The following is a 26723-nucleotide window of genomic DNA, read 5'->3' as shown; positions in this document are numbered from 1 at the left end:
AGCCAGGAAGAAGGGAAGGGAAGGAGGAAGAAGATTTTTTTTTTTTTTAAGATTTTTAAAAAATCCTTCCTATCTTTCCAGGGAACACCTAACGCCAGGAAATAACCATAATCGCACACACCCTCTATGTGTGACTGGGTGAAAATGAACATGGAAGTGAACTTGAGAAGATGGGCTGATGGGGATGTCGGGGAGGGCGCTGTTATCTTTGCTGCCCTGGGGCCTCCCTACAGATGCTTGCAGAAAGTTGGTAACAGGGACTGGATTCAGAAAGCATCTAGCAAAGTCATGGCTCGTTTTGTGTTTTTTGTTTTTTTTTTTTTTTTAAAGATTTATTTATTTATTTGACAGACAGAGATCACAAGTAGGCAGAGAGAGAGGAGGAAGCAGGCTCCCCGCTGAGCAGAGAGCCTGATGCGGGGCTTGATCCCAGGACCCTGGGATCATGACCCGAGCGGAAGGCAGAGGCTTTAACCCACTGAGCCACCCGGGCGTCCCTCGTTTTGTGTTTTAAATAGACTTTAATTTTTAGAGAAGTTTTAAGCTCACAGCAAAACTGAGTGGAGGGTGCAAAGATTTCCCATGTACCCAGTACCCCTCTCCACCATGGCTGCCCCACCATCAGCATCCCCCAGGATGCTGGGTGCATCTGTTACAGTCCCGGAACTCAGCGACTCATCACTGGCACCCACAATCTGTAGTTCACATTGGGGTTCACTCTCCTTGCCGTACGCCCTGTGACTTTTAACAGAAGTGTAATGACATGTGTCCGTGATGAAATCATACACAATAGTTTCCCCTAAAAAATCCTCTGTGCTCCACGTACCCCCCACCCCCAAAAACCATGGATGCACTACCTCTGTAGTTTTGCTTTTTCAGGATATCCTATAGTTGGAATCACAAAGCATAGAGCCTTTTTAGTTTGGCTCCTTTCACTCAGCAATACACGATGCGTGGGGAAGGTTTTCAAATGTAACTTACCAGTTGTAAATTTTCCAGTGGCTCTGAACAATGGTTGACGACAACAAAGAATTGATGGACATGAGCAACTCTGGTGCTGGTGTAACCCAGCAGACAGGGCCTCCCTGCCCTTGGTGCCTCCTACATGCCCATCCCAAGAAATCCCACCTCTGGCCATTGCTTTATCCCGGCCACAGGCTCGCCTGTAACAGATCAATTCCTGTTTCTAAAACTGCTCATGTGGTTTCTCTCTCCACGTGCCACAGCTGGAAGGTACCCTTGGGTGCTGGGTGCTGGCTGCTTATGACAGAGCTCATCGTCCTTGGCTGGGAGAATCAAGACAGGATTTAAGCTGTGTTGAATTTAAGACTGAGAACATCCTAGGATCAGTGCAGGGGGAAATTTCTAGGGAAAAAAAAAAAGGATTTAAAATTTTTTTTTTTTTTTTTTTTTAGCAAAGAAAACCACAAAAGAACATAACACCACTTGTCACTTTACCAGACCCCTTCAAGGCCTGCAGTTAGGGACAAGGAAAGAACTGCACTTTAAATGCTAATTATCTGGGGAGAAAAATGTCCCAGGAGGCCTCATTCAGGAGCAGCAGGAGACGCCCCTCCCTGCTTCCCTGAGTTCTCCTGTGAAGACTGCAGAGAAGTCCCACCTGGGAGCGAGGCCCCTGCCTTTCCTTACAAGAGGAGGGTTCCACGGCCTGCAGTAATTAAGGCCATTCTGCCTCTGTGGGGAACACTGCGGAGAAGGATTTCCTGGCTGTAGCTCTTTCTCTCCCTCTAGGGAATTTTTAATTCCATCATCCTTGTATTGGTGAGTCATTTCTGATGACAATAATTAGGACGACGAGAAGCTGAAAGGTGGCTGGGACAACAGGTGACTTTTTTGGACAAAGCCCCAGGTGGGCGAGAGAAAGGAGTCTCGGGCTCTAGAACCTGCTTCCCGGGACTTTGGGAAGGAACGCACATCCAGCCCCATGAACTTGGGTGCAGGGGTGCCGCAGGCAGAGCCCTGCTGGCATCCTGACTTTCCACGACCCCAGGGAATGAGAAGGGAGGACAGAACTGCCTTCTTGACGGGGGCAGCCCAGCTCCCCGGGGTTTTGCTGAGACGTGGGAGGGCGAAGAGCCACGCTGACGCGACGTGAGGCTGAACTGGCCAACCCAGGCAAGCAGCAGCCCCCCCTCGTGCCCCCCTCGTGCCCGCTGTGGTGCCAGAAAGAAATGCGGAGCCGCTAGTGTCCCCTTAGAGCCCTAGGAGATCATCGCTCAATTTAATTTATGCAAAAATGCCAAGTTTTTAAAAGCGTTAGATCAGCGTGGTGTTATCTAGGGACTGTCACTGCGTTGGATGGGAACGTTTTATGGAATTCTAGTCAATAACTGGGCCCACGAGACCCCAGAAGGAAGCCCGCAAAGAGCGTTGCAATTCTCGGCCCCCGGGAGCACAGCATCTGAGAGAAGAAGCCAAACCCTTCAGAGTGTCCTCCCAGTTGCCCCCGGGGCCTTCTCTTCCCTCTCCCTGAGACAGTTGGAGGTTTACGACAAGCAGCCTTCTCTTAGGTGTCATGGTGCCGTGGGCCTGGAACTGCAGTGGGCCTGGACGGGTGGCTCCTCAGTGCACTGGCAACTGGGCTGGGCTGGCGGCGGATGGCGGGGGTGGGGCAGTGGATCCATGCACATATCAGGGCCTCTGCAGGGAAAGCTGCCCTGGGACTGCAGGGTGCTGTCAGGGTCCCGGCCTTCTTACGGGGCTGCTCAGGGTGCTCCCAGAGAGGCTGGGCCTGGAGCGTAGAAGCTTCAGGCTCAGTAGGGCCTGGGTGGTATTCTGCTGGTTGGAAGACCCGTGGGGCCTCTGCGCAAGGGGCCCAGACCCAGACATCACCTCTCGGGGGCAGAAAAACATCAAAGAGCTTGAAGCGCTTTTTTAGAAGTCAGATTCCCTGTGATATAATTTACAGAAAATGAAACAAATTCCCCCTTTTTAGTGTACGATTGGATACGGTTTGATAAACGCATGCCAGCCACAACCCCAACCGCAATGGAGTTGGGCCATCTCTTTCACCCCCAAAACCCCCTGCGCTGTCCCTCTGTGCTCCCAAGGGGTTATTTTTTCAGCATGTATTTTTTCTGTTCTTTTATTTGTAATCTCTTTGTGTCTTCACCTTTAAAGTGAGATCCTTTTAGGGTGCCTGGGTGGCTCAGTGGTTAAGCCGCTGCCTTCGGCTCAGGTCATGATCTCAGGGTCCTGGGATCGAGTCCCGCATCGGGCTCTCTGCTCAGCAGGGAGCCTGCTTCCCTCTCTCTCTCTCTGCCTGTCTCTCTGTCTACTTGTGATCTCTCTCTATCAAATCAATAAATAAAAAAAAATAAAATAAAATAAAAAATAAAATAAAGTGAGATCCTTTTAGACACCACACAGCTGGGCTTTTCCTCTCATCCGATAGCCCGTCTTTTGTTGGTATGTGTACTGTTTACATGCTACACGACTTGAAAAATGAGGTTAAAATCTATCGTCTTGCCAGTTGTTTTCTATTTGATCCCTCTCCTGTTTTCTCCTTTTCCATTCCTTCTACCTGCCTGCTTCGGGATTAATTAGATATTCCTATATTTACATTATTTTCCCCACTCTTGCCTTATCTTAGATCCCTTTTCTGGACTCGTTTAGTGATTGCTCTGGGGTTTACTATATATCTCCTCATTGAATCCCAGTTGTTCTTAAAGTTAGTCCCATGTACGATGGATGAGCCTGGTCAGTGCCTCTGAGGCCTCTCCCCATCTCTCAGGCATTGGGACCCCTCATCTCACTCGCACTCCTGCTGCAAGTCCCGATGGAATGCTACCTTGGTTGCTTCAACAGTCAGCCATATTTGAGAGTGAGTCAAAAATAACAAAAATATTCTACCTACCATCATCTTAACCATTTCTGGAAATCACCCACTTCCCTGCATAGATCATCAGCCTCGGTATCCATCTGCTAGCACAAGCCTTCAGTGTTTTTCACAGCACAGGTGTGCTGGGAATGAATTCTCTCCGTGTTCGTCTTCCTGAAAATGTCTTTTATGATGCTTTTCCAGGACAAGAAGCCTGGGACCGTAGATTTTCCCGTCAGTACTTGAAACGTATCACTCTACTGCTCCTGGCTCACTTGGCTTCCAATGAGAAGGCCCTTGTGATTCCCTCCTTTGTGTCTCCGCAGTATTGAACTTGTCTGGGCGTCCACAGCCTACACACACATTCTGTCCTCCCCTGCCGGCCCCCACTGAGCCTCTAGCACTTAGTTAGGAATTTGAGCTGAGTTTTCCTTACCCAGCTATGCGGTGTCCCCCTGTCCTCTCTCCTGCTCCGTCCCAGGTGAGCCGGCACTCCCACGCTCTCTCCTCCAAGAGGCCCATCTTTTCTCAACATTCAGTGGCCACGCTGACCTCGGCTTTATTGTGGGCTCAAGAGAGGTTCAGGTTTTATAGTTGTTAGTTCAGCTTCCTCTTGTTCTTGGATGTCACGTTCTTCCCAGCATTCTACATCCCAGGCACTATGATCCCCTGGCCTTTTTTTTTTTTTTTTTAATCTACAAAATGCGGAATGGGGAAATGGACCATATGCTTGGCGACACGCAGAGGCAGGGGACAGAGGAATATCGCAGCCGGAGTCCAGAGCAGATGAGAAGAGAGCATGACTTGAAGTGTACTCTTGAGGGGCTTGGGGGAATTTTTTGCTTTTTTCACTTTTCACTTCTTTTATGCTTTTTTCACTTCTGCCTAACAAGATGGGAATAATGGAAGGCTTAGTCATCTTTAGCAGGACCATGCTCTGTCCCCATGTGCTCTGTGCCAGGAGACTCTGTGTCATCTTTATTTCTTTACCTGGAGCCCAAGGATCCGTTTGGCTTCTGTGTGTTATTTTTGAAACAAGGCCCTAGAGAACCAAGACCTTCTTTGGCAGAAAGTTGGATCACAGCCCGTGGGATGGTCCCCTCCAAGGCCATGGAGGTCCCCGTCCTCCAACAGCTAGCCACATCACATCGCTGCCTTTTTCAAAACACTTTGGATTTCCCATGGTGTGCTGTGTACGTCATCAACCACTGTGTTTGGCACAAGGCAGTACCCAAGGTGACTCCCCACGCCCAGTTGCCCCTGTGTGCCCTGTGTCTAGCCCGCGCACTGTGTTCTCACGGTACAAGAGGGTTTCGTAACACCAGGCCTTGCTCACTCCATCTTCCCAATGGAGAAGGCCCTTCCCTCTTCAGACATCTGCCCTTTCTTCCAGACCTAGTCCAGGTGCCTCCTCATGGAAGCCTTCCGTGCTTTCCTGAGGCAGAGTCAGCTGCTCTGTCCTGGGCGTCCCCTGCCTCAGAGAGCTGTGTGCTTATTTCTGTTGCATGAGTATCTCCCCGAGTTCGCGACTTCTGGAAGACCGGCCATTTGGCGAGTGTGTAATTGATCAATAACAGAAAGACAAAATGGTGGTCCCTGTAACAGACAAAGAGAAATTTAGCCTCCAAATGAATGAATAATCCATATGGGAGAGGGTGCTTCCCCCCCCCCCATATGAAGGATTAATGGACTTGAAACATAGTGGTACCTGCTGGGGGAGGGGGTCTCTCAACGAGACCTTGCCTAGATCTCAAACCCTGAGTAACTAAGAAATGAACCAGAGAAAGCTCTCCTTAGTTATTTATCTGGGGATTCCTGAGAAAGCCTCACCCGTGGAATGAGGTGATCCGGTCCACTTTTCCACCGATGCCTTAAAGAATTCTCCCACAGAAAATGAGACACAACCCCAGTTCTTTTTCTTTGTAATGCCACTATTAGCTTCCAGAAACATTTATCACACTTCCCTGTTCTCATTGCTGTAATGGCCTGTGAATCATGAGTGGCAGCTAAGAGTTTCTTTCTCCTCTCTCCTCCCTATTGGGCCTCCTACTGTTTGTTTTGCCGTCTTCCACGACTGCCTTGGAATAGTACCTACTGCACCCCCACAGAACGTGCAGACGGAAGCTGTGAATTCCACAACCATCCAGTTCCTCTGGAACCCTCCGCCTCAGCAGTTCATCAACGGCATCAACCAGGGATACAAGGTACACCGTTCAGCCCTGGGTGGCCATCCTGGTCTGTCACAGTCTTGTGACCAATGAGAAGGCTGCCCACTCCTCATTTCATGGAGAACCTACCACATAAAGTTACCAAGTGTGTTAGCTTTGGTGGTCAGGTGGGGGTGTCACCATTTATCCAAGGTCTTCTCTGCTCTATGGGTTCAGAAACTCAAATTATTAGTTTTTAAGTGGGTGGTCAAACGTAACAGAGCGACTTCTTTTGAGAAAAGCCATTCATTTTTAAATTAGCAGTGGAAAACCTGTCTGGGTTGATTGGAATCAGTATTTGTGCAAACCACATCTTCCTGGAGAAGAGACCTCTCCCAGGAGCACCAACTTAGAGCAAAGGGCGCTCGATGCAAGGGAATGAGACTTCTAGCAAAAGAAGATATTTACTCCCTCCCCATCTCAGCTTCAGGGAAAGTTCTGTTCAATGAATTCAGGACACCTACCTGGCCTGAATTAGAGACACAGATTCCCTCTGTCCTTAGCTACCAGAATCTATTACCTTCATGGATGTATTTGGATGCAGTTTCCAAAGGTGTAGTCCGTCTTGCCTTCTAGATCAGCTACTGGTTGGTCTTGGGATCCCGTCCTGATTTTAGCTACAGCATAGTCACTAGTGGTCTGCCATAACAGGTAAACTCAGGGAAGATCCTTGTGGAGAAAGGACTCCACATGTTCTGCTTGAATTCTTGGTAATTTCAGATTCAAAGAGTATTATTTCCTTAGACACATGGTTCAGTTTTTTTTTTTTCTCCCATTTGGATTCAACTTACAAAAACACTTTTTTGTTTTCATTAGAAAGGCAGAGGTAGCTAGGAATTTGCCCTGCCTTTTCTTTTCCTTTTCCAATTCCCTAGAGGAATCTACACTCAGAAGCTTTGTCTGAAAGAAAATCATATTGATCAACCAAGATGATTTTGCCTCCTTGACTTTCCTGTCAAGTCTTATTGGCAAGACCAGAGCATTCATTCGATGGCTCAGTGTGGGTTTGATCTATACAAATACACTTTGTGTCCTGCAGCATGTCAACCTTCAAACCTAATTAACCCTGGAAATGTTTGGTGTCAAAGGAATTAAAAGTCATGCTCATACATAATGTTGCCCAAACGTTAAAACGACTTCCTTTGGAATGCATACGTGTAGGATATTTCTTTAAAATTGGACTCGACCTCCTAAAATTCTTTTCAGAAAACTAGTGTGATAGAAATCGTAAATAACTAAGATTGGTTCCTATTGAATCAGGGGCTTGTCTTTGAGGCAGAGTTGATGCCTACCCGGGGGAAAAAAAAAAATCTGTGTTCATGTTTCATTGATATTTGTGTTTATGTTTCTTTTTACTGATTAAGTCAAATAAAGATGGTGTTGTCTTTATTGCTTAGTGTTAAAAAACATTACACTCTGAAACATCTTTAAGTGAAGGTTTAAGGAGTGTCTATTATTCCAATATGGGTTAAAGTTAGATAATTTGTTTTTACATACATGTATAAAATATGTGTATAAGTACATATCTGTGTTCAGTTATCTGTGAGATATTTTTTCAACTCCAGATTTTTTAGCAGCATTGCAAAATGTAGGCTTTATGGAGTTTCTTAGTCATGACTTTGCTTTCTTTGACGATACATTAATTACAAACTAAAAATCCTGATAACAGACTTGAGAGTGAAGATGTGCAGTTCAAAAGCATCTCTTTCTCCACATGTCCCATCACAGCTCCTCGCGTGGCCAGCTGAGGTCCCTGAGGCCACCACTGTGGTCACCATTGCGCCAGATTTCCACGGAGTCCACCATGGGTATATAACGAACCTGAAGAAGTTCACAGCGTACTTCACCTCCGTTCTGTGTTTCACCACTCCGGGGGACGGACCTCCGAGCACGCCTCAGCTCGTCTGGACTCACGAAGACAGTGAGTACTGCTCCACTGTGTGTCTTCTCAACAGTCACAAGTCAGGCATCAGGGAGGTCCCCACCACTGTCCTATCCCACGCCGGGCCGGGGCTGAGGGCTCATCAGGAACCTCCTTGTCCTCAGAGAGTTTGCAGTCTGCGTGCCCGAGGGAGATCAGTCAGTGGGAAGTATCGGTGATGAGCGGCGGGAGGTGGTCCCTGGAACTGGAAGCCAGGCTAGCCGAAAGAGCTCAGAGGGCCAGAGAAACAGTCTGGTCTGAGCCATGTGGTCCACCTGTGGTCTTGATGGCCTTCTCTTCCCCTAGATTTCAACTTTTAGTCCCCTTCCCTTCTTCTTTTTTTGTTTTGTTCCCGTATTTTTTTAATTTAAATTTAATTAGTTAACATACAGTGTATTATTGTTTTCAGAGGTAGAGGTAGGTGATTCATCAATCTTATACAACACCCAGCGCTCACTGTGTCACATAAGCTCCCCTCCTTAATGCCTGTCACCCAGTCAGCCTATCCCCTCACCCCCCTCCTCTCCAGCAAACCTTAGTTTGTTTCATATGATCAAGACTCTGCTATGGTTTGTCTCCCTTGCTGATTTCATCTTGTTTTTTTTTTTTCTTCTCTTTCCCCATGATCCTCTGTGTCGTTTCTTAAATTCCACATACGAGTGAGATCCTATGATAATTGTCTTTCTCTGATTGAGAGTTAGCTTAGCATAATACCATCTAGTTCCATCCATGTCGTTGCAAATGGCAAGATCTCAGTTTTTTGATGGCTGAGTAGCAGTTCATTGTGTGTGAGAGTGTGTGTGTGTGTGTGTGTGTGTGTGTGTACACACACACCAGCTCTTCTTTATCCATTCATTTGTCGATGGACATCTGGACTCTTCCATAATTTGGCTATTATAGATATTGCTGCTATAAACACTGGGGAGCATGTGCCCCTTCAGATCACTCCATTTGTATCTTTGGGGTACATCCTTAGTAGTGCAATTGCTGGGTCATAGGGTAGTTCTGTTTTCAACTTTTCGAGAAATCAGTCTGTTCAAGTTGTGAAAAAGTTCAGGTGTATATGTTCGACATTCCCTTATTCCTGCCAGGTCTCTGTGGATAGGTCCTCTGCCAGTCGAATGTTTCTACTCTTGTAGGTTACAGACATCTCCTTTTGAGCTGCTTTCAGATTTTCTCTTTGTCTCTGAAATTTGTAAGGCTCACTACTATATGTCAAGGCAGTGACCTATTTTTATTGATTTTTAAGGGGTTCTCTGTGCCTCCTGGGCTTGAATGCCCATTTCCTTCCCCAGATTAGGAAAGTTCTCTGCTATAATTTGCTACAATATATCATCTGCTCCCCTTTCCTCTTCTTCTAGGATCCTAATTATTCTAATATTGTTTCATCTTATGGTATCACTTTTCTCTCGAATTCTCCTCTCATAGTTCAGTAGTTGTTTATCTCTCTTTTGCTCAGTTTCTTTGTTCTCCATCATTCGGTCTTCTATATCACTCATTCTCTCTTCTGCCTCCTCTCTCCTCGCAGTTAGAGCTTCCATTTTTTTATTGCACCTCATTAAGAACCTTTTGATTTTGACTTGACTAGATTTTAGTTCTTTTATTTCTCCAGAAATGGATTCTCTAGTGTCTTCTATGCTTTTTTCCAACCTAACTAGTATCTTTGTAATCATTATTCTGAACTCTAGTTCCAACATCTTACTTAATGTCCATACTGATTAGGTCCTTGACAGTCGGTACTGCCTCTTGTTCTTTTTTTTGAGATGAGTTTTTCCATCTTGTAATTCCATCCAGAGAAGAATAGATAAACAAGAGAACAAATACTAAAATGGCAATAATGACCTAGAAATGTACACTAAACAAATCAGAAGAGACCAGAAACCAAAAGAGAGAGCGAGAGAGGAGAATATGATCAAACATGTGAAAGAACAAGGCAATACACTGAGTCCAATGTGTATTTTGGGGTGTTTGTTAGAAAACTATATCCCAAAATTATAAATATAACTAAATAGATAAAATAAAACTAAATACATTGAAAGGATACAATATAGGTATAAAAATGAAAATTAAAATACAAAAAAAGAAGGAATATAAATAGACAGATGAAGAGAGCAGAACAATACACACTATATCCTGAGTGTATTTTGGTCTCTTTGTTAGAAGAAAGTACATCCCAAAATTGTAAGGAAAGAAAAACTTATATATATGTAAAAATAAAATTAAATACAATGAAAGGGTAGAATGAAAGTATAAAAATGAAAATTAAAGGTGATTTTAAAAAAAGAGTTGATAAAATAAGAAATTGGTTGAGAAAGGAAAGAGAAAAAAAATAAAATTATCAGACCAAAAAAACGTGGGGAAAAAACCATGAATTCTGTGTACTGTTTTCCCTTAGCACTGGAGTTTTATGGTTCTCCTTGACCAGTAAACTTGGTCTTGGCTGGATGTTCTTGCTGGTCTCCTGGGGGAGGGCCCGATTGCATTGACTCTCAGGTGTCTTTGCCCCTTGTGAATGGCATCACCATTGCCCAGGGACCAGGCTAAGTAGCTCAGGTTTGTATTATGTGGCTTTTGTTTCCTGAAGCCTTTCCATGCCATTCTTGAGGATGAGAATGTACTTGCAGCCTCCCAGTCTCCAGCCCTGGAGCCAACAGCTTGGGGCCCCACTCCTCAGTGAGACATCAGGGAAAAGCAGTCAGTCCCCCGCCCTGGTCTCTGGACGCACTCCATGCTCACCTGGCTTGTGACTGAGCATTTCTATCTCAGGCACATGACCATGCTTTAAGTGTCCACAAGCTGCAGACTCCTGTGGCACCTACCCACACTGCTCCTCCCCGGGAACAGGGGTGGGGGTCTTGCTGCGGTCCTGCTGCTTACTGGGCCCCTGCTCGGAGTGTGGTCACCCAACCATGCCACAGTTCCAGTATGAGGCAACCCCGAGCTAAGAGCCTCACTCCTGGGCTCACTGGCTTCAGGTGGCTTCCCTGCTCTGAAGCCTGGGAGCTCTGCTGCAGTCAGGCACCCTGGCGTTCCCGTGACCCCAGGGATCCTGAGACTACACTGTCCTACCTAGGATTCTGCCCCACTTTGCTGCCTGAGTGCCTTTCAGGCAGGGCCGTCTCTCACCAGAGCAGACTTCTAAAAGTTCTGATTTTGTGCTCTCCTACTCTATCACTTTCTGGTGCCCGTTGATGGAGGCTCCCTCCCACCATGGCTTATCTTCTGATATATGGCCTTGGATTCACTTCTCCGCACCTCCTACCTTACAGAGTCGCTTTTCTATTTGTAGAAGTGCAACTGTTCTTTCTTACATCTCCGCTTGTGTTCACAGGTGTTCAGAGTGATTTGATAGCTTTCTAGCTGGATTCCTGGGACCAGATAAAACTAAGGCCTCCTACTCCTCCACAATCTTGCCAGATCCCCTTACCTTCTTCTCGAATGCCCTGTCAGGCCTCCCAGCTGCACCTTCCCTGACCCTCCCTGGGGCATCTCAACCCAGCAGCCCCTCTGAGCACCTTCACTTGGCACTGTCCCCATCTGCTCACTTTAGACCAGCTCCTCTCTGTCCTCAGGTCAGCTGACACCTGTGGAAAACATCATCTAGTGAAGCTCTCTGAGAAAATGACCACAGATGTGTGCCAAGACTTGAATATGGGAAGGCTCACTGCAGTTATTTGTAATTGGGGAAAAAAGAAAGAAAAACATGCAAGTGTTCCAGAGGGGTGTAATTTTAAAAATTATGGAATGACAGTATACTAAATATTTTGTCGTTATTAAAAAGTTTTTTGAAGAAATGGTCATAATCTACTGTTAGGTGAAAAAAATAATATGCAAAACTATAGGAGATCCAAATTTTATAAAAACACACTTGTATGACACACAGTTGTTAGCTCTACGTGGTGTGATCATGTATGTTTCTACATTCTTTGGATTTTGCCATATATTCTTGTTTTTACAGTGGGTGCTTACTCTCTTTATCTCTTTATATTAAAACTAATATATGTTTAAGAAAAAGTCACTGGGGGTTGCCACTCGTCTGTACTCCAGATTCTTCCTGTCCCAGCCATGGGGCTCTGGGTGTGGCCAGCCTCCTGTGCCACCTGGGGCATCATGGCCCAGCCTTGCCCATCTCCCTGAGGCCTCGGCTTCACTGTACTCACAGAGGCAGCATTTACAGAGGTCAAGGCCATCTGAGATGAGCTTCCTCCCCGTCTGCTCCCATCTCAGGATCCCTCTGTTTTCACCCCAGTTCCTCTCTATCACAGGATGAAGACTGACTAGTTGTCAGCCCACAAATATGCCCAGATCTCCCTCATCCGAAAGTGGCAACTCCGTACTCGCCCCGACCCACTGAGCTCCTGGTGAACTCACTTCCTTCTCTGAGAAGCTATTTCTTAGACCCCTAACCTCTTGCACCCCCGATGACCCCTAGCAGCCACTCTCACCCCAGCCCTGGACTATGACCTCCTTACCAAGCATTCAGTTTTGTCAGCTGCTGCCACTGCATCAAGTGACACAATCTTGTGATTTTTCTTTTCAGCAAGTTGTTGGTACAGTGGATTGATTTTCAAATGTTGAAGTGGCCTTGCACACTTGGAGGAAATCCCACTCAGTCCTAGTGTGTAATTATTGCCCATGTCGTTGGCTTTAGTTTGCTAATACTTTGTGGGTGATGTTTTGCATTTGGGTTTCATGGGAGATACTGGTCTGCAGTTTTATTTTCCTGGACTTTCTGTCTGTCCGGGGTAGTGTCAGGATAACACTGGCCTCCTAAAGTAGGTTTGGAAGTGTTCCCCTTCTCCTACCTACATTTCTTTCTTTTTCTTTCTTTCTTTCTTTCTTTCTTTCTTTCTTTCTTTCTTTCTTTCTAAAAAATTTATTTATTTAGTTGAGAGAGTGCATGAGTAGGAAGAGGGGCAGAGGGAGAGGGAGAATCCCAAGCAGACTCCCCACTGAGCACAGAGAGAGCTCAACGCAGGGCTCAGTCTCACAACCCTGACATTATGACCTGAGCTGAAACCAAGAGTCAGATGCTTAACCAACAGAGCCACCCAGGTGCTCCAGCTCCTGTTTGGCTTTCTAGAAGACATTGTGTAAAATTAGTATCAATCTGTCTTTAAAATGTTTAGTGGCATTTTCCAATGAAATCCTCGGGGCCTGCCTATTTCTTTTGGGGGACCATTTTAATTATAAATTCAGTGTCTCCAGTGGTTATTGTACTGTTCTATTGTCTGCTTCCTCTCGGTTGAGCATTGGCAGTCTGTGATTTTTCAAGGAACCGATCCTCTAAGTTGTTGTGTCTGTGTGTGTAACGCTGCTGGCAGGATTCCCTTCGTATCCTCCCGTGGCTGTAGAATATGTCATCATCTTCCTTGTTTCATCCCTGATATTGCTGATCTCTATTTCTATTTCTGTCATTCTTCCTAGAGATTTGTCAATTTTATTGTTTTTTGGTTTTGTTTTGTTTTTGTGGGTTTGTTTTTTTTTTTTGAGGAGCCAGCTTATTTCATTGAATTTTCACCACTGTTTTCCAATCTTCAGTTTCATTGATTTTTGCTGTTAATATTTCCTTCCTTCTGCTTGCTTTGGGTTTATTTTTTGGTCTTCCTTTTTTCATTTCTTGAGGTAGGTACTTAAACTATTGATTTGAGGCCTGTCCTCATTTCTTTTATAAAGAGTTAATGCCATAAATTTTCCTCTCCACACTGCTTTAGCTGCACCCCACATATTTTGATATATTGTGTTTCATTTTCACTCAGTTCTATGTGCTTTTATTCCCTCTAAGACTTCCTGTTTGGCCCATGCAATATTTAGAAGCGTGCCATTTAGTTCCTGTGAGTGTGGAGATTTTCCTATTGTCTTTCTGCTGTGGATTTCTTGCCTGATTCCATAATTGTTAGAAAGCACACTGTAAAACTTCAATTCCTTTAAGTTTCTGGAAGTTTGCTTTATGGCCCAGCACATGCTCAGTCTTGGTGAATGTTTCATGAGTGCTTGGGAAGAGTAATGTGTATTCTGCTATGAGATCTGTTTTTCAATTATAAATTTGTATACACTACCCCCAACCAGAATTTAGGATTAAAGGAGGCTGATCAAGATCAGCTTTTCCATTTTAAAAAAATGTACTCCTGTCTCATCAAGTCTTGTTCCTACTGTGATTGTATTGTAGTTAAATGTTAATTGAACGGTCCATTCATCTATCTTCCCAACGCAGAAATGAGCATGCGCACTTATATTCAGGTTGTCTGTGGACATGTACGAGGCAGCTAGCTGGATGTTGAAAGGGTTGCAAAGATAAGTGAGCAGAGCCTCTGCCTTTAGAGATTCTCACCTAGTCAGACGTGAGGGACATGGCTGAGGCCAGTGCCACCGAGAAGGGAGGTCGAGGGATGTGGCTGCCACCACCCAGTGAAAAGCAGCTGGTCGAGGAGCATCGGGGAGCAGGTAACTCTTGTAGATAAGGTGGCAACTGAGCTGGTCTTAACAGATGAGCCGAGAAGAACTGAGGGCATTGCAGGTGGGAGAAACCGCATCTGTGGCAGCAAGGAGAGAATGTGAGGTTGAGAGAACATGATCGAGGTGTTTGGCGTGGCCATGGTGCAGCATGTGGGGGTCGGGGAGGGGACAAGCCCCAGAAAACCAGAGTCAGAAGAGTTTCAACTGCTACGTTCAGGCACTTGGACAGACCCACAGAAGGTTCTCCATGAGGGGTGTGCTTTGACTTAATCCATGTTTCAGAAGTTCTGTCTGCGGGTTTTGTGTGAAGGCTCTGGAGCTCAAGGTGAAGGAAGCCGGGAAGAAGGCATGAGATGAAGAGAGCCCACACCCACGCCGTGGAGACAGCGGCGAGGGGGATGGATCCTGAGCACACGTCACAGGGACTTTGGGGGCTCTCTGATAGAGGGGTAGAAGGAATTATCCAGGATGACTCAATGTGCTTTGGTTTATGTGACTACGGGGGCAATGAGGCCACCAAATTAGGAAATGGGTCTTGGATGGGTGAAGACGCTGCACCAACTTGGGGTGTGCCTGGTGTGTGGCGACTGCGGGGCATCGCGGCCCCAGTGTCTGAGTGGGTTTGGGAGTCCTGGCAATTCCCAACTGCGATCTTACTTTCCAGGAAAGGGTTAGGGAAGGTAACTGAGTATATGGTCTAACCCCAGATGGAAATACCTGAAATCCATTCCACCTCAGGGTGTCTAAGCTCTAAGGTCCCCAGCAGGTAAAGCCCCCTGAGCAGATGAAGTCGCTGTAGGGATCTGGTGGGCCAAGGTGTGCGACAAGGGGGTGTGGGCCCAGTCGTGTGGGACTGAGGTTGCAGGGGGGCATGCAGGGGGCCCACATGGGGTCTCGGAGGAAGAAGGAGCCTGGCGTGGACATAGGGAACTTTCTGCACTCATCTGTAGGAAGACTCAGCCCAACTCCCTTCCGTGTGTAGATGGGGTGCGGAGGGCAGTGCTGGGGGACAAATGTTGGGAGCTCCCCCTTACACCTCTGCATTACGTGGACGTTTTCATCTAGTTCACTTTCCAAAGCAGAGGTTGGGGCAACACCTCTGCTCAAGCCACAGCCATGTCCGACTGCATCGTATCAGACTTCACTTTCCAGAGGACGTTGATTAAAAAGACGAGGTGGCAGAAGAAGGTAACTCCTTCCAAAGAAAAAAGAGAAGAGTCCTGGCTGAATTCTTTGCTAAAAGACGGAAACCCAGTTGTTGCCAGCTAAGCAAGCAGACAGACACCGTGGGGACACACCCCATTCAGCTCTGTGGCCAGGAAGCAGAGCCTTAAGGGAATTTTTGCCCACCATTAGTAGGTTAAAAAGAGCAATTGGACATTTCTTTCTTGGGAATTGAGAGAACTAGAACTGATGACCCCTCTTTAGAATTTTTCTACCAGAGTCACCAGTTTTCTGTAGCTGGGGGTCCTGCTGATGCTATTCAAAGCATGCACTGTGTCATGGCAAGGTTGGGAGTCGAAGCTGGCTTGGCCTGGCCCCATGTGCTCTCCAGCTGAGGGCACCTCCCTTGGCTCCGCCTCCTTTTCTGAAGCTCCGAGGCGATCAGAACCCAGGGGGGAAGGGGGTGGTGGGGGAGGCAGGCAACACAGTACGGGGGAAACAGAATATAAATTTTAAGGCTAGACATTGTCAGCTGGTTCCAGTAGTGCTAGGGGACAGCAGATTTGGGCAGGAATCCAAGAAGCAGAAACACTGAGAATATAAAAGGAGCAAAAAGCTTTCTTTGCCGCTCTATCGATCGAAAAAAGAACAAGTCCATTCAAAAATCCGTCAGAATGTCTTTCTGGAAACTCAGACCTGGAGAAAGATGAGTGGGATTCCCCAGCAGTTCTATGTCTCCCCCGCCCCGAGAGTGGCCTTTATCAGGGTTGGAGCTTTGCCATAAAACGTCTTCCGGAAGTTTCACCTAGATGAGTGTGTTTGCTGAGGCTGTTTCCATTTTTTTTCTTTTTTTAAATTAGATGTATTAGGAGGCTTTTTCCAGATGCCAGGTGAGAAGCCAGTACTGAACCCACTATCTGTGTGAGCCAGCCCCACAGCAGCCAGAATGGGGGGATGCCCCAACTCTACTCTCGCGCAGAAAAACCAGCACCCTTGTCTTCATGCTGTCCGATTTGAAGCTTGAAATACTGCATCGTGGTTTGGTTAAAAAGATCTCTGTGTAGCAGGTTAAGGGCAGAGCAGGGGAGGCATGAGGCGGGGCAGCTCTGGAGGGGCCAGGGCAGGGGCGTGTGCCTCTTCCGTCTGTGCTGAGCTGGTGGGTCCCTTGGCTCCTCTCCATTCTCCTCTGTTCCTCCTTTGTCTCTGGTTCTGCCCATCAAGCCTCCCCTCCTTCCTCCCTGACTCAGTTAAGTGTGGCCTCCAGAGTTAGGCACAGGGAGGGGGAGGCCTAGGGGGGCAGAGTGAACTTGACCCAGTGGCCCCACCAGCTGCAGGAGACGACCAACCAGGCCCCTCAGCAGTGGAGTCCATCTCTGACCCCTTCCCTCGCCCCATCCCCATTCCCTCCCAGACTCCAGTCTCCCGTAAAGCGCTTCCTTCTCTCTCTGTCCCCCATGCCCATCCCCACAGAGCTGGGAAGGAAGCCGCCCTATGAGAGGGCCACATGCAGGGGCTCCAGGTCCTCACTGACCAGGCCTGGCTGTCCTTGCATGCTACAGCTGCAAAGAGGGCGAGAGGTCTGGGCAGGAGGCTGGTCAGGGCCCCTGGCAATGAACGTCCATGACCTTGGACTGCTCACCTCACATTGGGCCTCTTGGACTTTTTCTCTGGGTGCTTTTCAAAGCGGCAGACAGTTCCTCTGAAAAATGACATGGTGCTGGGGTGGTAAGACAGCTAGGAACTAAGAGTAGCAGCTACCTGTCCGGGGACAGGCCTCCAACCCAGCAGCTCCTCGTTTTAATGGATGACATGGAGTCTCTGCCCCCCACGCCACGGAGAACAGCTGTGCTCAAAGAAACTCCTGGCAAAGGAGCGCGTGTTGCTGGAACTTTTGCACAGTACCCAACCCTGTGGGTCCCCTCAAGGGAAGGGGGTTGGGGGTAGGGAGCCTGGAACTCTGGGTTGGGTCTGGGGGTGTCACCCTGCTTCCAGCAGTGGGCGGCTCTGGCTGCACAGAGCAGAGACCCCACGCCAGCCAGATGCTCGCTGCAAGGCGTGTCCAGGGATACCGGGTGCCAGCCGCCGTTTTTCAGAACCCAGCCAGCCTGCTTGTTCTCATTAGAGTAGATCAAGGAGAAGGAGAATGGGGTGTGTATGAACCTCCTGCTGCCTGTCTGGTTCTCAGCATGGCTGGGATGCGGCTGATGAAAAAATTTATGTGCCCGGGATGCCTTCTACACCTTGAATTCCCTCCCCTCTTCTTGGTTCTTACTGGCATTTCCTTCAAGTCCTGCCTGTGGGCCCCAGCCTGGGCTCCCGCTTCCCTTCTCTGGTTAGAACTTTCCACACACATTTGACCCAATGAGAAGGGGGCTCTGGTGTTAACAGGTGACTTTATTTCTGATTGCTAGAACCAGGAGCTGTGGGACATCTGAGTTTCACGGAGATCCTGGACACATCCCTCAAGGTCAGCTGGCAGGAGCCCCTGGAGAGAAACGGCATCATCACAGGTTAGTATCCCCATCTCAGAAGAAGGAAAAAGAAGCTCATCCCAACAAGGGAGACGGGCATCACTGTACACAGCCCAGCTGGCCGGGGCACAGGCGCCAGCGGCCTCTCCAGGAAGCGGCCCCGTCCACCTGACCGTCGGCTCAGGGCTCAGTCAGCACACTGGGCGGCATGCCCCCGGGACCCCACCAGCAGGGGGGCATGGCCCTGGACAGAGTACGTGTATGGGTCTGGTCTGGCCCCAGAGCTGATGCTGTAACCTACAGCCAGCAACAACGGAACTCCGGGGCAGGGGAGAAGCAGCTACGGGAACTGGACCACAGGAGCTGGGACGTGGGTTCTGCCTCCAGCCCAGGATGGCCAGAGTGCATGTGCTGGTCACAGAGGCCCCCGCCGCAGCCCGGGAGCCGGACGCAGTGGGGGATGGGCAGAGAAGGGAGCCCTTGTAGTCTGACTTTGCTTTAAGCCATCCGGAGGGAGAACAAAGCAGGCCGGGCAGTGCTAGGAAAAACAAAAGAGCAAAACACCAGAAGCGCGTAGTAGAGGGAGGCTGCCCTTGGAAGCAGAGAGTCTCCAGCAGACCCCTCAGGGACTGGGGGTCCTGTGGCTGGAATGAGGCTCACATTCACCATCTGTCTCAGAGCCAGAGCGTCCCCGTGGCCTTCACCACAGCCGAGCCGCAGCCACCTGGTGAGGGCTCCCGGGTTGACATTGGCACATGGGGACTGACTTCCTCCGATACGCGTGTGGGCCTTTGTGAACACAGCGCACACCTCAGTCCTGGTGTAAAGCTTCAGGGAAGCCACGGGCGCATGCCACCCCCGAGCAGGGCCGGCGCTTCCCGGCCGAGCGCTGGTTGCCAATATTGCAATTTATGATCCTCCGTTCTCGCCAGCTAATAGGGCTTAATGAACTCATTTCGTATTTTATTTAAACAAATCCGTGTCGTTACAAGCAGAGCCTATAGTCTATGTGGAGCTTGGCCTTCCGATGGCTGCCCACTGGGGTCCTCCTCCCTCCTAGTGGCCACACGTGCCCCGTCTCACTCTGTCTGGCCTGTGCTGTCTCCTTTCCCCTATGAACTGTGCCCAGGGTCCCAGGAGCTCTGGGAAAAACTGCAGAGGAAGAAGCCTGTAGGAGCTGAACCCAACGGCGGTTCTTCCTGCCCCTCACTGCTTGTCCCTCCAGCCACCTGCCTGGTGACCCCTGCCCTTGGCCGGGCCTGCACTCTGCCCCCGCAGACAGGTCTGCACTCCCCATGGACAGGGCTCCGGGCAGGGCGTGCCAGCAGCACCACCCAGTCTATCCCAGGCTCCAGACCGAGTATCTCCCCCATGAGCGGAAGAAAAGCCTGGTCTGTGGGCACTGCCAGCCTCAGAACATCATGCACTGGGGCTGCCAGAGCCTCCTTGTTGATGCAGCTGCTGTTGGAGCCACTGCAGGGCGGATGACAGGCGCCGGGTGTGGTCCTCCACATGGGGCCCCTGGTGGTCCAGACACTGGGGGAAGCCCTTCCTTATCAGCCGCAATGCACAATGAGCAGCCTCGGGCCCAAAAGAGAGGGCAGCCCCGAGCAGGAGCGGCCGGAGGGCCAAGCAAATTGCCCATCGCACTTATTGTGAATTCCAGCATCTTCCACTCACCCTGCGTAAACCCTGATTTATGAGGGCCAGGATGCAGACAGACAGCTTGTGATTGGATGTACTGCTCTCCTGTAGAGAATTTACTTCAGATCAACAGAAAATTATTTCTGAAGCTCCTGCGGTCATTAGTCTCGGTTAGGCAGCATTCAGAGCAGGTAGGACACCCACCTGCCAAAGGCACCGGGCACTGGCTGGGGCAGCCCCTCCACTTTCTCTGGCTGTTCCCGAGCCGCCATGCACCACCCCCCTGCTGAGGAGTGGTGCGGGAACCCGGGCACCCTTCCACCCCCGCGCACCCCGCTCTGTCCATTGTGTGTGGCAAGCTGTCCGGGCCGTGCTCTCTTGCCAGCGCGGGGTGGGAGGAGGGGGCTTTGCTTGTGTTGTTTGGTCTCATCTGCATCCACGATGCCACCCTACCCCCAAGCCTGACGTCACAGACCCCAGCAGCGCTGCCCTCCCGAGGATGCTGGAAGCTCCGGGCTTGGAGTCCAGGTTGCCATGACGAGCCACGTGCTGTGTTTTTGTAAATGTTGATCAAGAACAGCTTCTAAACAAGTTAACTGCCTGGCAGACAAGCTTGGAACACAAAGCCCTCTCTTCTGGACGTTCAGGAAAGATCCAAGGATCAGATCGTTCAGTGGTGTATCGGGAGTGACCCACCGAGGTCAGGGGGGTGGTCAGGCACGCTCACGCACGTCCGCACTTCCGAGGGAAGCCGGTGCACGGACGGAGGCTCTGTGGGGAAGCCGGGAGCTCGGGCCGACCCTAGAAACCACTGCCAGTTTCCAGGAAGCTCGTGAACCCTTCTGCACCTTCGTGTTCTCTGTTGCAAATGGGGATGGTGATATGGAGGTCCTGCTGTGAGGACCGAATGAACTAATGTAGGGGACGTGCTTGGAACGCCAGGAATGTTGGGAACACTCTGGGCACTTGAAGATCCTGATACTCATTGCCCAGAAGGCTTGATTGGTGATTGTACCATTAGATCCAAAATCCCAAATTAACAAAATGGAAAGAACTGATTTGTCTGGTGCACTGAGGAGGGCGGAGGCTGGACATGGGGCGCAGGGAGTGTGAGGAGGGAGAGTCTGAGGTCTGGAGGGAGCAGGACAGTGGGCGGTCTGGGGGAGCCCATGGCCCAGGTAGGCTGCGCAGAGCACAGGGGCCTGTGTTGGGACCAGAAGGTAATGGGAGATGCACATGCAGGGCAGGGGCCATGGCTGGTGCCCCTCTGCTGCTCTCCCGGATGTCCCATCAGCACCACCCAACCTGCATGCCTGGTGTCCACACACGAGTCTCCAGGCTGTGGGACTGCAGATAACGTTCGTTTTTTTGGGGGGGGGTTGTTTTTTGTTTTTTTCAAAATATTAAAGTCCCGAGATGCTCTCTAAATTCTTGTTTACCTGCAAGCACAAGTTTCTAACTATATTTATTGCTTTCATCAGAATGAGCTTTAAGACGCCTCTTGGTGCTTTGGTATCCCTGAGTTTATTGACCGGAAAGAAGGAGGAGCAAGCGTTTTCAGCGGCCCCCCCTTGCCTCTGCACCCACGAGCACCTTCCATCACTGTCTCCCGCTTGAGGAGATGCTCTGCCAGGCCTCCAACCACATAAACTCCCCTCCACGGGGGCTGCTTCAGGATATCGCTGGGGCGTTCTTCTCTGAGCCTGAAGTCACGGTGGAATCTGGGGCTGGATAAACTGTGGTCACAAGGCCCCACTGAACTGAACAGAGACCAGGGGAGAATCAGATTTCACCAGGAAAACAGGAGGTTCAGAGAGTGGGGACGCAGGAGAACTCAGGCACTCCGGCATTGAGGGACTTTTTAGGGAAAGCATTTTGCGTGGCAGAGAGCTCCCATCAATCATTTCAGGAGGGAAAAAGTGGCAGTGTTTCCACGAATTAGTGGCAAGCCAGGAGCAGGTTCCTGATTTAGAGTAGTATGTAATGAAAATATCAGCGTATAAAAATGGAAATATTGATGAAACGCACCCACAGTTTGACACGAGATGAAATCCGGCACCGCAGGTTGGCAGCCACCACTCATCTTTCCTCAAGCCAGCTCGGGCACTGGGGGCCGGGCTCCCGCTGTCCTTTGGGTGGCAGGGGGATGGGGACCCCGTGGATGGAGGAAGGGCCTGGCTGGCAGTCTCGTGTGGGCGGGGCAGCAGGTTCCCTCCTGGCTTCAGCACACCTGCCGGGCTCTCCTGCCGGTTCAGCTCCTCAGTGACAACAGCAGCCCCTGGACAGCCCAGCTAACCCTCTGTTCTCGCTCCCCAGGCTACCAGGTTTCCTGGGAGGTGTACGGTCGGAACGGCTCCCGGCTCACCCACTCCCTCAGTAACACGACTCATGAGTACAAAATCAAAGGACTGTCGTCGCTCACCACCTACACCATCGATGTGGCCGCTGTCACCGCCGCGGGGACTGGCCTGGCCACCTCATCCACCATTTCTTCTGGAGTGCCCCCAGGTCAGTAAAACCCTGTGGCCACGTCTTTAAGGGCATGGTGCTCTGAGATTGCTGGTGTTCTGGGTGGATGGCAACCCTGTGCGCGGGCCTGGGGTCCTTCCGAAGAGGGACGTCTGCTTCCTGAGGGGGCGGTGGGGTAGCGAGTGGATCGTGACCCAACGTGGGCCTTGTCCTCCAGCGTCTGCAGTTAGGGTGCGGATTGGAGGGAGCGTGCCCCAGGGAGCGAGCTGGCCCCGAGGTCCTGTCCTCCAGGGAGACCGTCAGTCAGGGTCCACGGACAGGGAGACGCAGGCTTCCTCCCAAGTGCGCAGGAGGAGGCAGGGGTATTAAAACAAAGAATAGGGAGCATAAAGCTTTATTCACTCAGCGAAGCCATGGCGATTTGGTTTGCAATAAGAGAAGGGAGTAGGAGGAGGTGGGAGAGAAGGGAAGGTCTTCCAGATGGAGGCAACAGTCCCCACGGGCTCGGGGAGGGTGCTCTGCTGGTCGCTCTGCGGTGTGGGCACCGGTGATCCCGGCTGCCCTGTCCTTTTGAAAATTCAGATTACCTTCCTCAACGTGCGGCACACTCATTTCAGCCTCAGAGCTCTTCACTCAACTCTTTTCTCTCGGATTTTAAGTTTGTGTTCGAAATGAAAGTGTTTTGCCTGGGAATTCACAAATGCAAGGGAATGTGAGGAAGCCTTGTGGGGCTCTCGGTTCAGTTCTGCAATTAGAGCTGTGGGCCTCTTGCTCTTTAAAAGATGTCAGTTTGCCTCATGCGGGTCAGTCTTCGAAGACGAGGCCCTGAAGCTCCCTCCGAAATCAGCACTCCCTCCTAGAGTGGCCTGGGCCTCCGGACCTGCGTTCAGAGCCCGCTGTTCTCTTGCACAGGATGCAAAGCATGTAAAACGCATACAGTAAAGCAGGAAACCCACACAGGAACGAGTGTGTCCTCCTCCCAGGGACTGTCCGGAGAGAGCCCAACAGCCCTCTGAGTTGTTGGGGGGCGCCGAGGAGGAGGTACCATACTTCCTCCCCCCTCCACAGGACAAGCTCAGAGGACACTTTCTAGAGGCCCTCAGCCGCCTGCCCTGCCTGCCAGGGAGCAGCAGTTGCACCCTCCCCCACAGCAGCACCCCAGGGCCTTCTAAAGCAGCTCAGTGGCGGGGGGTGGGTGTACACCATGCCGAGTACACCTTCATGAGCTTGGGGGATGGAAGCAGTGGAGAGGCTGCCGCTTCCCCGAGAGGTCAGGTCACCCGGAGCTGGGGAAGGACCCCAGGCGTCCCCTCACGACGACCATCCCTCTGGAGGTCTGTGTTCCACCAGCTGTGCTGGAAGTCAACATCCAGTCGTATCTAGAGCACCATGGAGAGAATCCAGTGAGCGGAGACTTACAAAGACAAGAGTCACTTGTCCTTCGATGTCAACATTTTCTGCTTCAGATTCATTACACGAGATGCGAAAAGGCCCCTTGTGCCAGTGCCCAACAGATCACTAAAAGAGTTCAATCGTCCCCATGCGAGTCTGGGTTTCCCGCCCCTCAGGACCAGGAACTGGACCAGGAGGCGCCCCTCAGATGCTGTGCACGCAGCATGCTGCCCCTGCCGCCTGCATGGCGTCCCTCTCTCCTTCTTTCCATCCCAGAGTCTTTCCCCAGAATAGCTTGTGTTGCCTGGTAAGACAGGAGCCCGCATTTCAGACTGGTGGCATCTCACTTGTGAGTGGGGCAGGCTCTTTGGGGTTGGGGGGCAGCCTGGCCAAAGGTCTCTATTCAGTGATAGGCTGCAGCCCCAGGTAACCTCCCAGGATGGGAGCCCATCAGAACCCCCCTCTCACCCACTTAGTTGCCAGAGCAACTGAGCTCAGGCATAGTGGGGAGAGCTCTACACTTAAACCTGAACGCGGTTGTCTTGGAAACCACACCCGGGGCCTAGGACTCAGGACCCGCACACCCAGCAGCCCCATGCGGCACCTGCTGTCTCCCTCCCACCCCACTCTCCGTGCCTGGCATCACAGTCATCACCAAGGGGAGGGTGGATGTTTGGTTGTGTTCTTTTCAGAGCCTGGAAGCATCCCATCCTTTCATCCTTTCTTCCTTCAATGAGTATCTGTTAATTACCTGCCACGCATGGAGATAAGTAAGTCCTGACCTTCAGGGCGGATAATCCAGAGACCACATAAATATGTGTCCTCGTCCCACCTCCGAGGCGTGGAGCCTAGTGTGTGGCACCCAGAGCTTAAGGATCGTGTGGTGGTCACGTCCCCGGGGAAGCAGTGTTTCTCACGTGGTTTTGAAAACAAATCCAGGCATTTTGAAACCATTTACTGACTGACATGTTTGGTGTGTTTCCTGAGCTGTGGGAACTTGTATCTCCACGTCTTTTCTCTCCTTTGTCTCTAGAGCTCCCTGGCGCCCCGTCTAATCTGGTCATTTCCAACATCAGCCCCCGCTCAGCCACGCTTCAGTTCCGACCGGGCTACGATGGGAAGACCTCCATCTCCAGGTGGATCGTGGAGGGTCAGGTACGCTCTCGAGGGAGGGACTGCAGGGTTTCCAGACAGTCATTCATGGCCCTGTGCGTGGGAGTCAGGGGACTGTTGCGTCTACAGAATGGCTAGTCGGGGGCACAGTGCCTCCCAGGGCGGGGGCTTGGAGGACGAGAGCCAGAGACTGGAGACGATGGGCTGCTGGGGGCAGGATGTAGAAAGGTAAGAGGGATAGGATGTTAGGCTGAGGTCTGCATGGACTGTAGAAGGAGTGATAAGAGGGCTTCACATTTGAGCTTCGGCTCCAACTAGGTACCCAAATTAGATAGCATAGCTGATTTATTTCTTTTGAATTCCGGGTAACAATAAGCTGCCAAATGTAAAAATAAGATTATTTTTTTGGTACAACTTGTCTATGGCATGAGGGAACGTGTCCACAACATGTAGAGAGCGGGTTTGTTCCCAAGCACTATTCCAGGCAGTACACAGAAAGGAGGAATTTCCTTCTTGGGAGAAAGGAACACACATCACAGTCAAGGACCAGCAGAGAGGCTTGAGGAGAGCCAGGGTGGGGAAGGGTGGGAGGCACTGGGCTCGAGGAGCCCCAGGCACAAATCCCACAGGGTCCCGGACGCGGGGTTTCCTGGGACTGAGGGCACCACATGAGCCACAGTTCCAGTTCCCACAAGAGCAGGAGATAAAAAGCTGAGGAGACAAACTGTGGAAGGAGAAAGTGTCATAGCAGTTCTCTCCTCCAGTAAAATCTCAGGGACTTTCTTCGCTGTGCTTGTATTCTGTTGTAAGACAACTCACTCTCGGAAACTGGCCGTAACTCAGGGAATTAAGTCCACATGCATCCATAAAACTTCCATTAAGCAACAATTTCTGAAAACAGATGCAGGAATCTGAAAGTGAGAATCAGCTGGTCAGGGCACATCGACAGGAAATAATCATTATTTTCTCAGGAAATAATCAACAGCATGTCCCTACCTCACACCGAGCTGAGAATAGAGGTCCCCAGTGAATGAAAACCAAAATGAGAACAGCGAACTTTAAAACACAGAGAGGAAAATACAGGAGAAAAATCACTTTATCTCATGAAGACCAATTCTAGCTCATCTGGTTAGGTAGTTTAACTTCTTTATACGTATGTAGATACACATGGACATAATTTTATTTCTATATACACATTTATACATTATGCCCCCCAGCTTCATTGAGAAATAGTCCACATATATCTATCACTAAGTTTAAGGTGTATGGCCTGATGGTTTGATTTGGCCTCAGGGTTTTAAAGCACATCTCAGACCGCACGTCGTTTCACCATGAAATTTTCAGGCTGTGTCTGTCTATAGGTGCGCCTAACACCGCGGACGAAATTTCACAGACATGGTGTTGAGCAAACAAAGCCAGACTCAGGTTTTCGAGTAGACACTGTTTGATTCCATTTATATAAAGTTCCAAAACAAGAAAAAGTAATGTTTGGTGTTGGGGTCTTATCTTGGAGAGGGTGACTGAAGGCCCCAGCACGCTGGAGTGTCGCTTCTCAGTCAGGATGTGGGTGACGGCTGAGTGCGCACCCTGTGGTCAGGGTACTTGACTTATGTCTGTATTTCCTTCAATAAAAATTTTACATTAAAATACAGATACTTGCAAAATTATCATGCCCTTATCACACCTGATATGATTAATTAAATATTCCTTAGTATCAGAGGTGCCTGGGGGGCTCAGTCGATTAAGCATCTGCCTTAAGCTCAGGGTATGATCTCAGAGTCCTTTCCAGGGGACAGAGAAAAAAAGCATCATGAGTTCATGCTGGTATTTCCAGTCAAACTTAAGATTACTCTTAACTTTGAATTTATGGTTGAAATACCTTTTTTCTAAAATTGTGTTTTTAGAAATATTAACATCATTACTTATGTTCTTTCTCCTACTCTCGTACAAAGCGTTTCACAGCGGTAATTTCAACGGTATGCCTCACAATAAGACTGTCGAATGCGGTGTATTTGTCCTTGGGTTGTGTTGCGCTATGGATGTAC

General features: G+C 49.7%; 1 protein-coding gene across 1 annotated transcript in view; it reads left to right on the top strand.

The window, feature by feature from the left end:
• SDK1 (sidekick cell adhesion molecule 1) overlaps positions 1-26723 on the top strand; it is a 230773-nt gene that overhangs the window by 78047 nt on the left and 126003 nt on the right. The window contains exons 13-17 of the mRNA XM_032872773.1: positions 5930-6045; positions 7777-7969; positions 18001-18099; positions 22021-22212; positions 24599-24720. Of these exons, the coding sequence (XP_032728664.1) occupies positions 5930-6045; positions 7777-7969; positions 18001-18099; positions 22021-22212; positions 24599-24720 (722 nt within the window). The remainder of the gene's footprint in view (positions 1-5929; positions 6046-7776; positions 7970-18000; positions 18100-22020; positions 22213-24598; positions 24721-26723) is intronic.

Source organism: Lontra canadensis, unplaced genomic scaffold, assembly GCF_010015895.1.
Source record: "Lontra canadensis isolate GAN:19392208 unplaced genomic scaffold, GSC_riverotter_1.0 scaffold45, whole genome shotgun sequence".
NCBI classification, from domain to species: Eukaryota; Metazoa; Chordata; class Mammalia; order Carnivora; family Mustelidae; genus Lontra; species Lontra canadensis.
The sequence above is the reverse complement of the archived record's forward strand: the minus strand, read 5'-3'. Positions and strand labels throughout refer to the sequence as shown.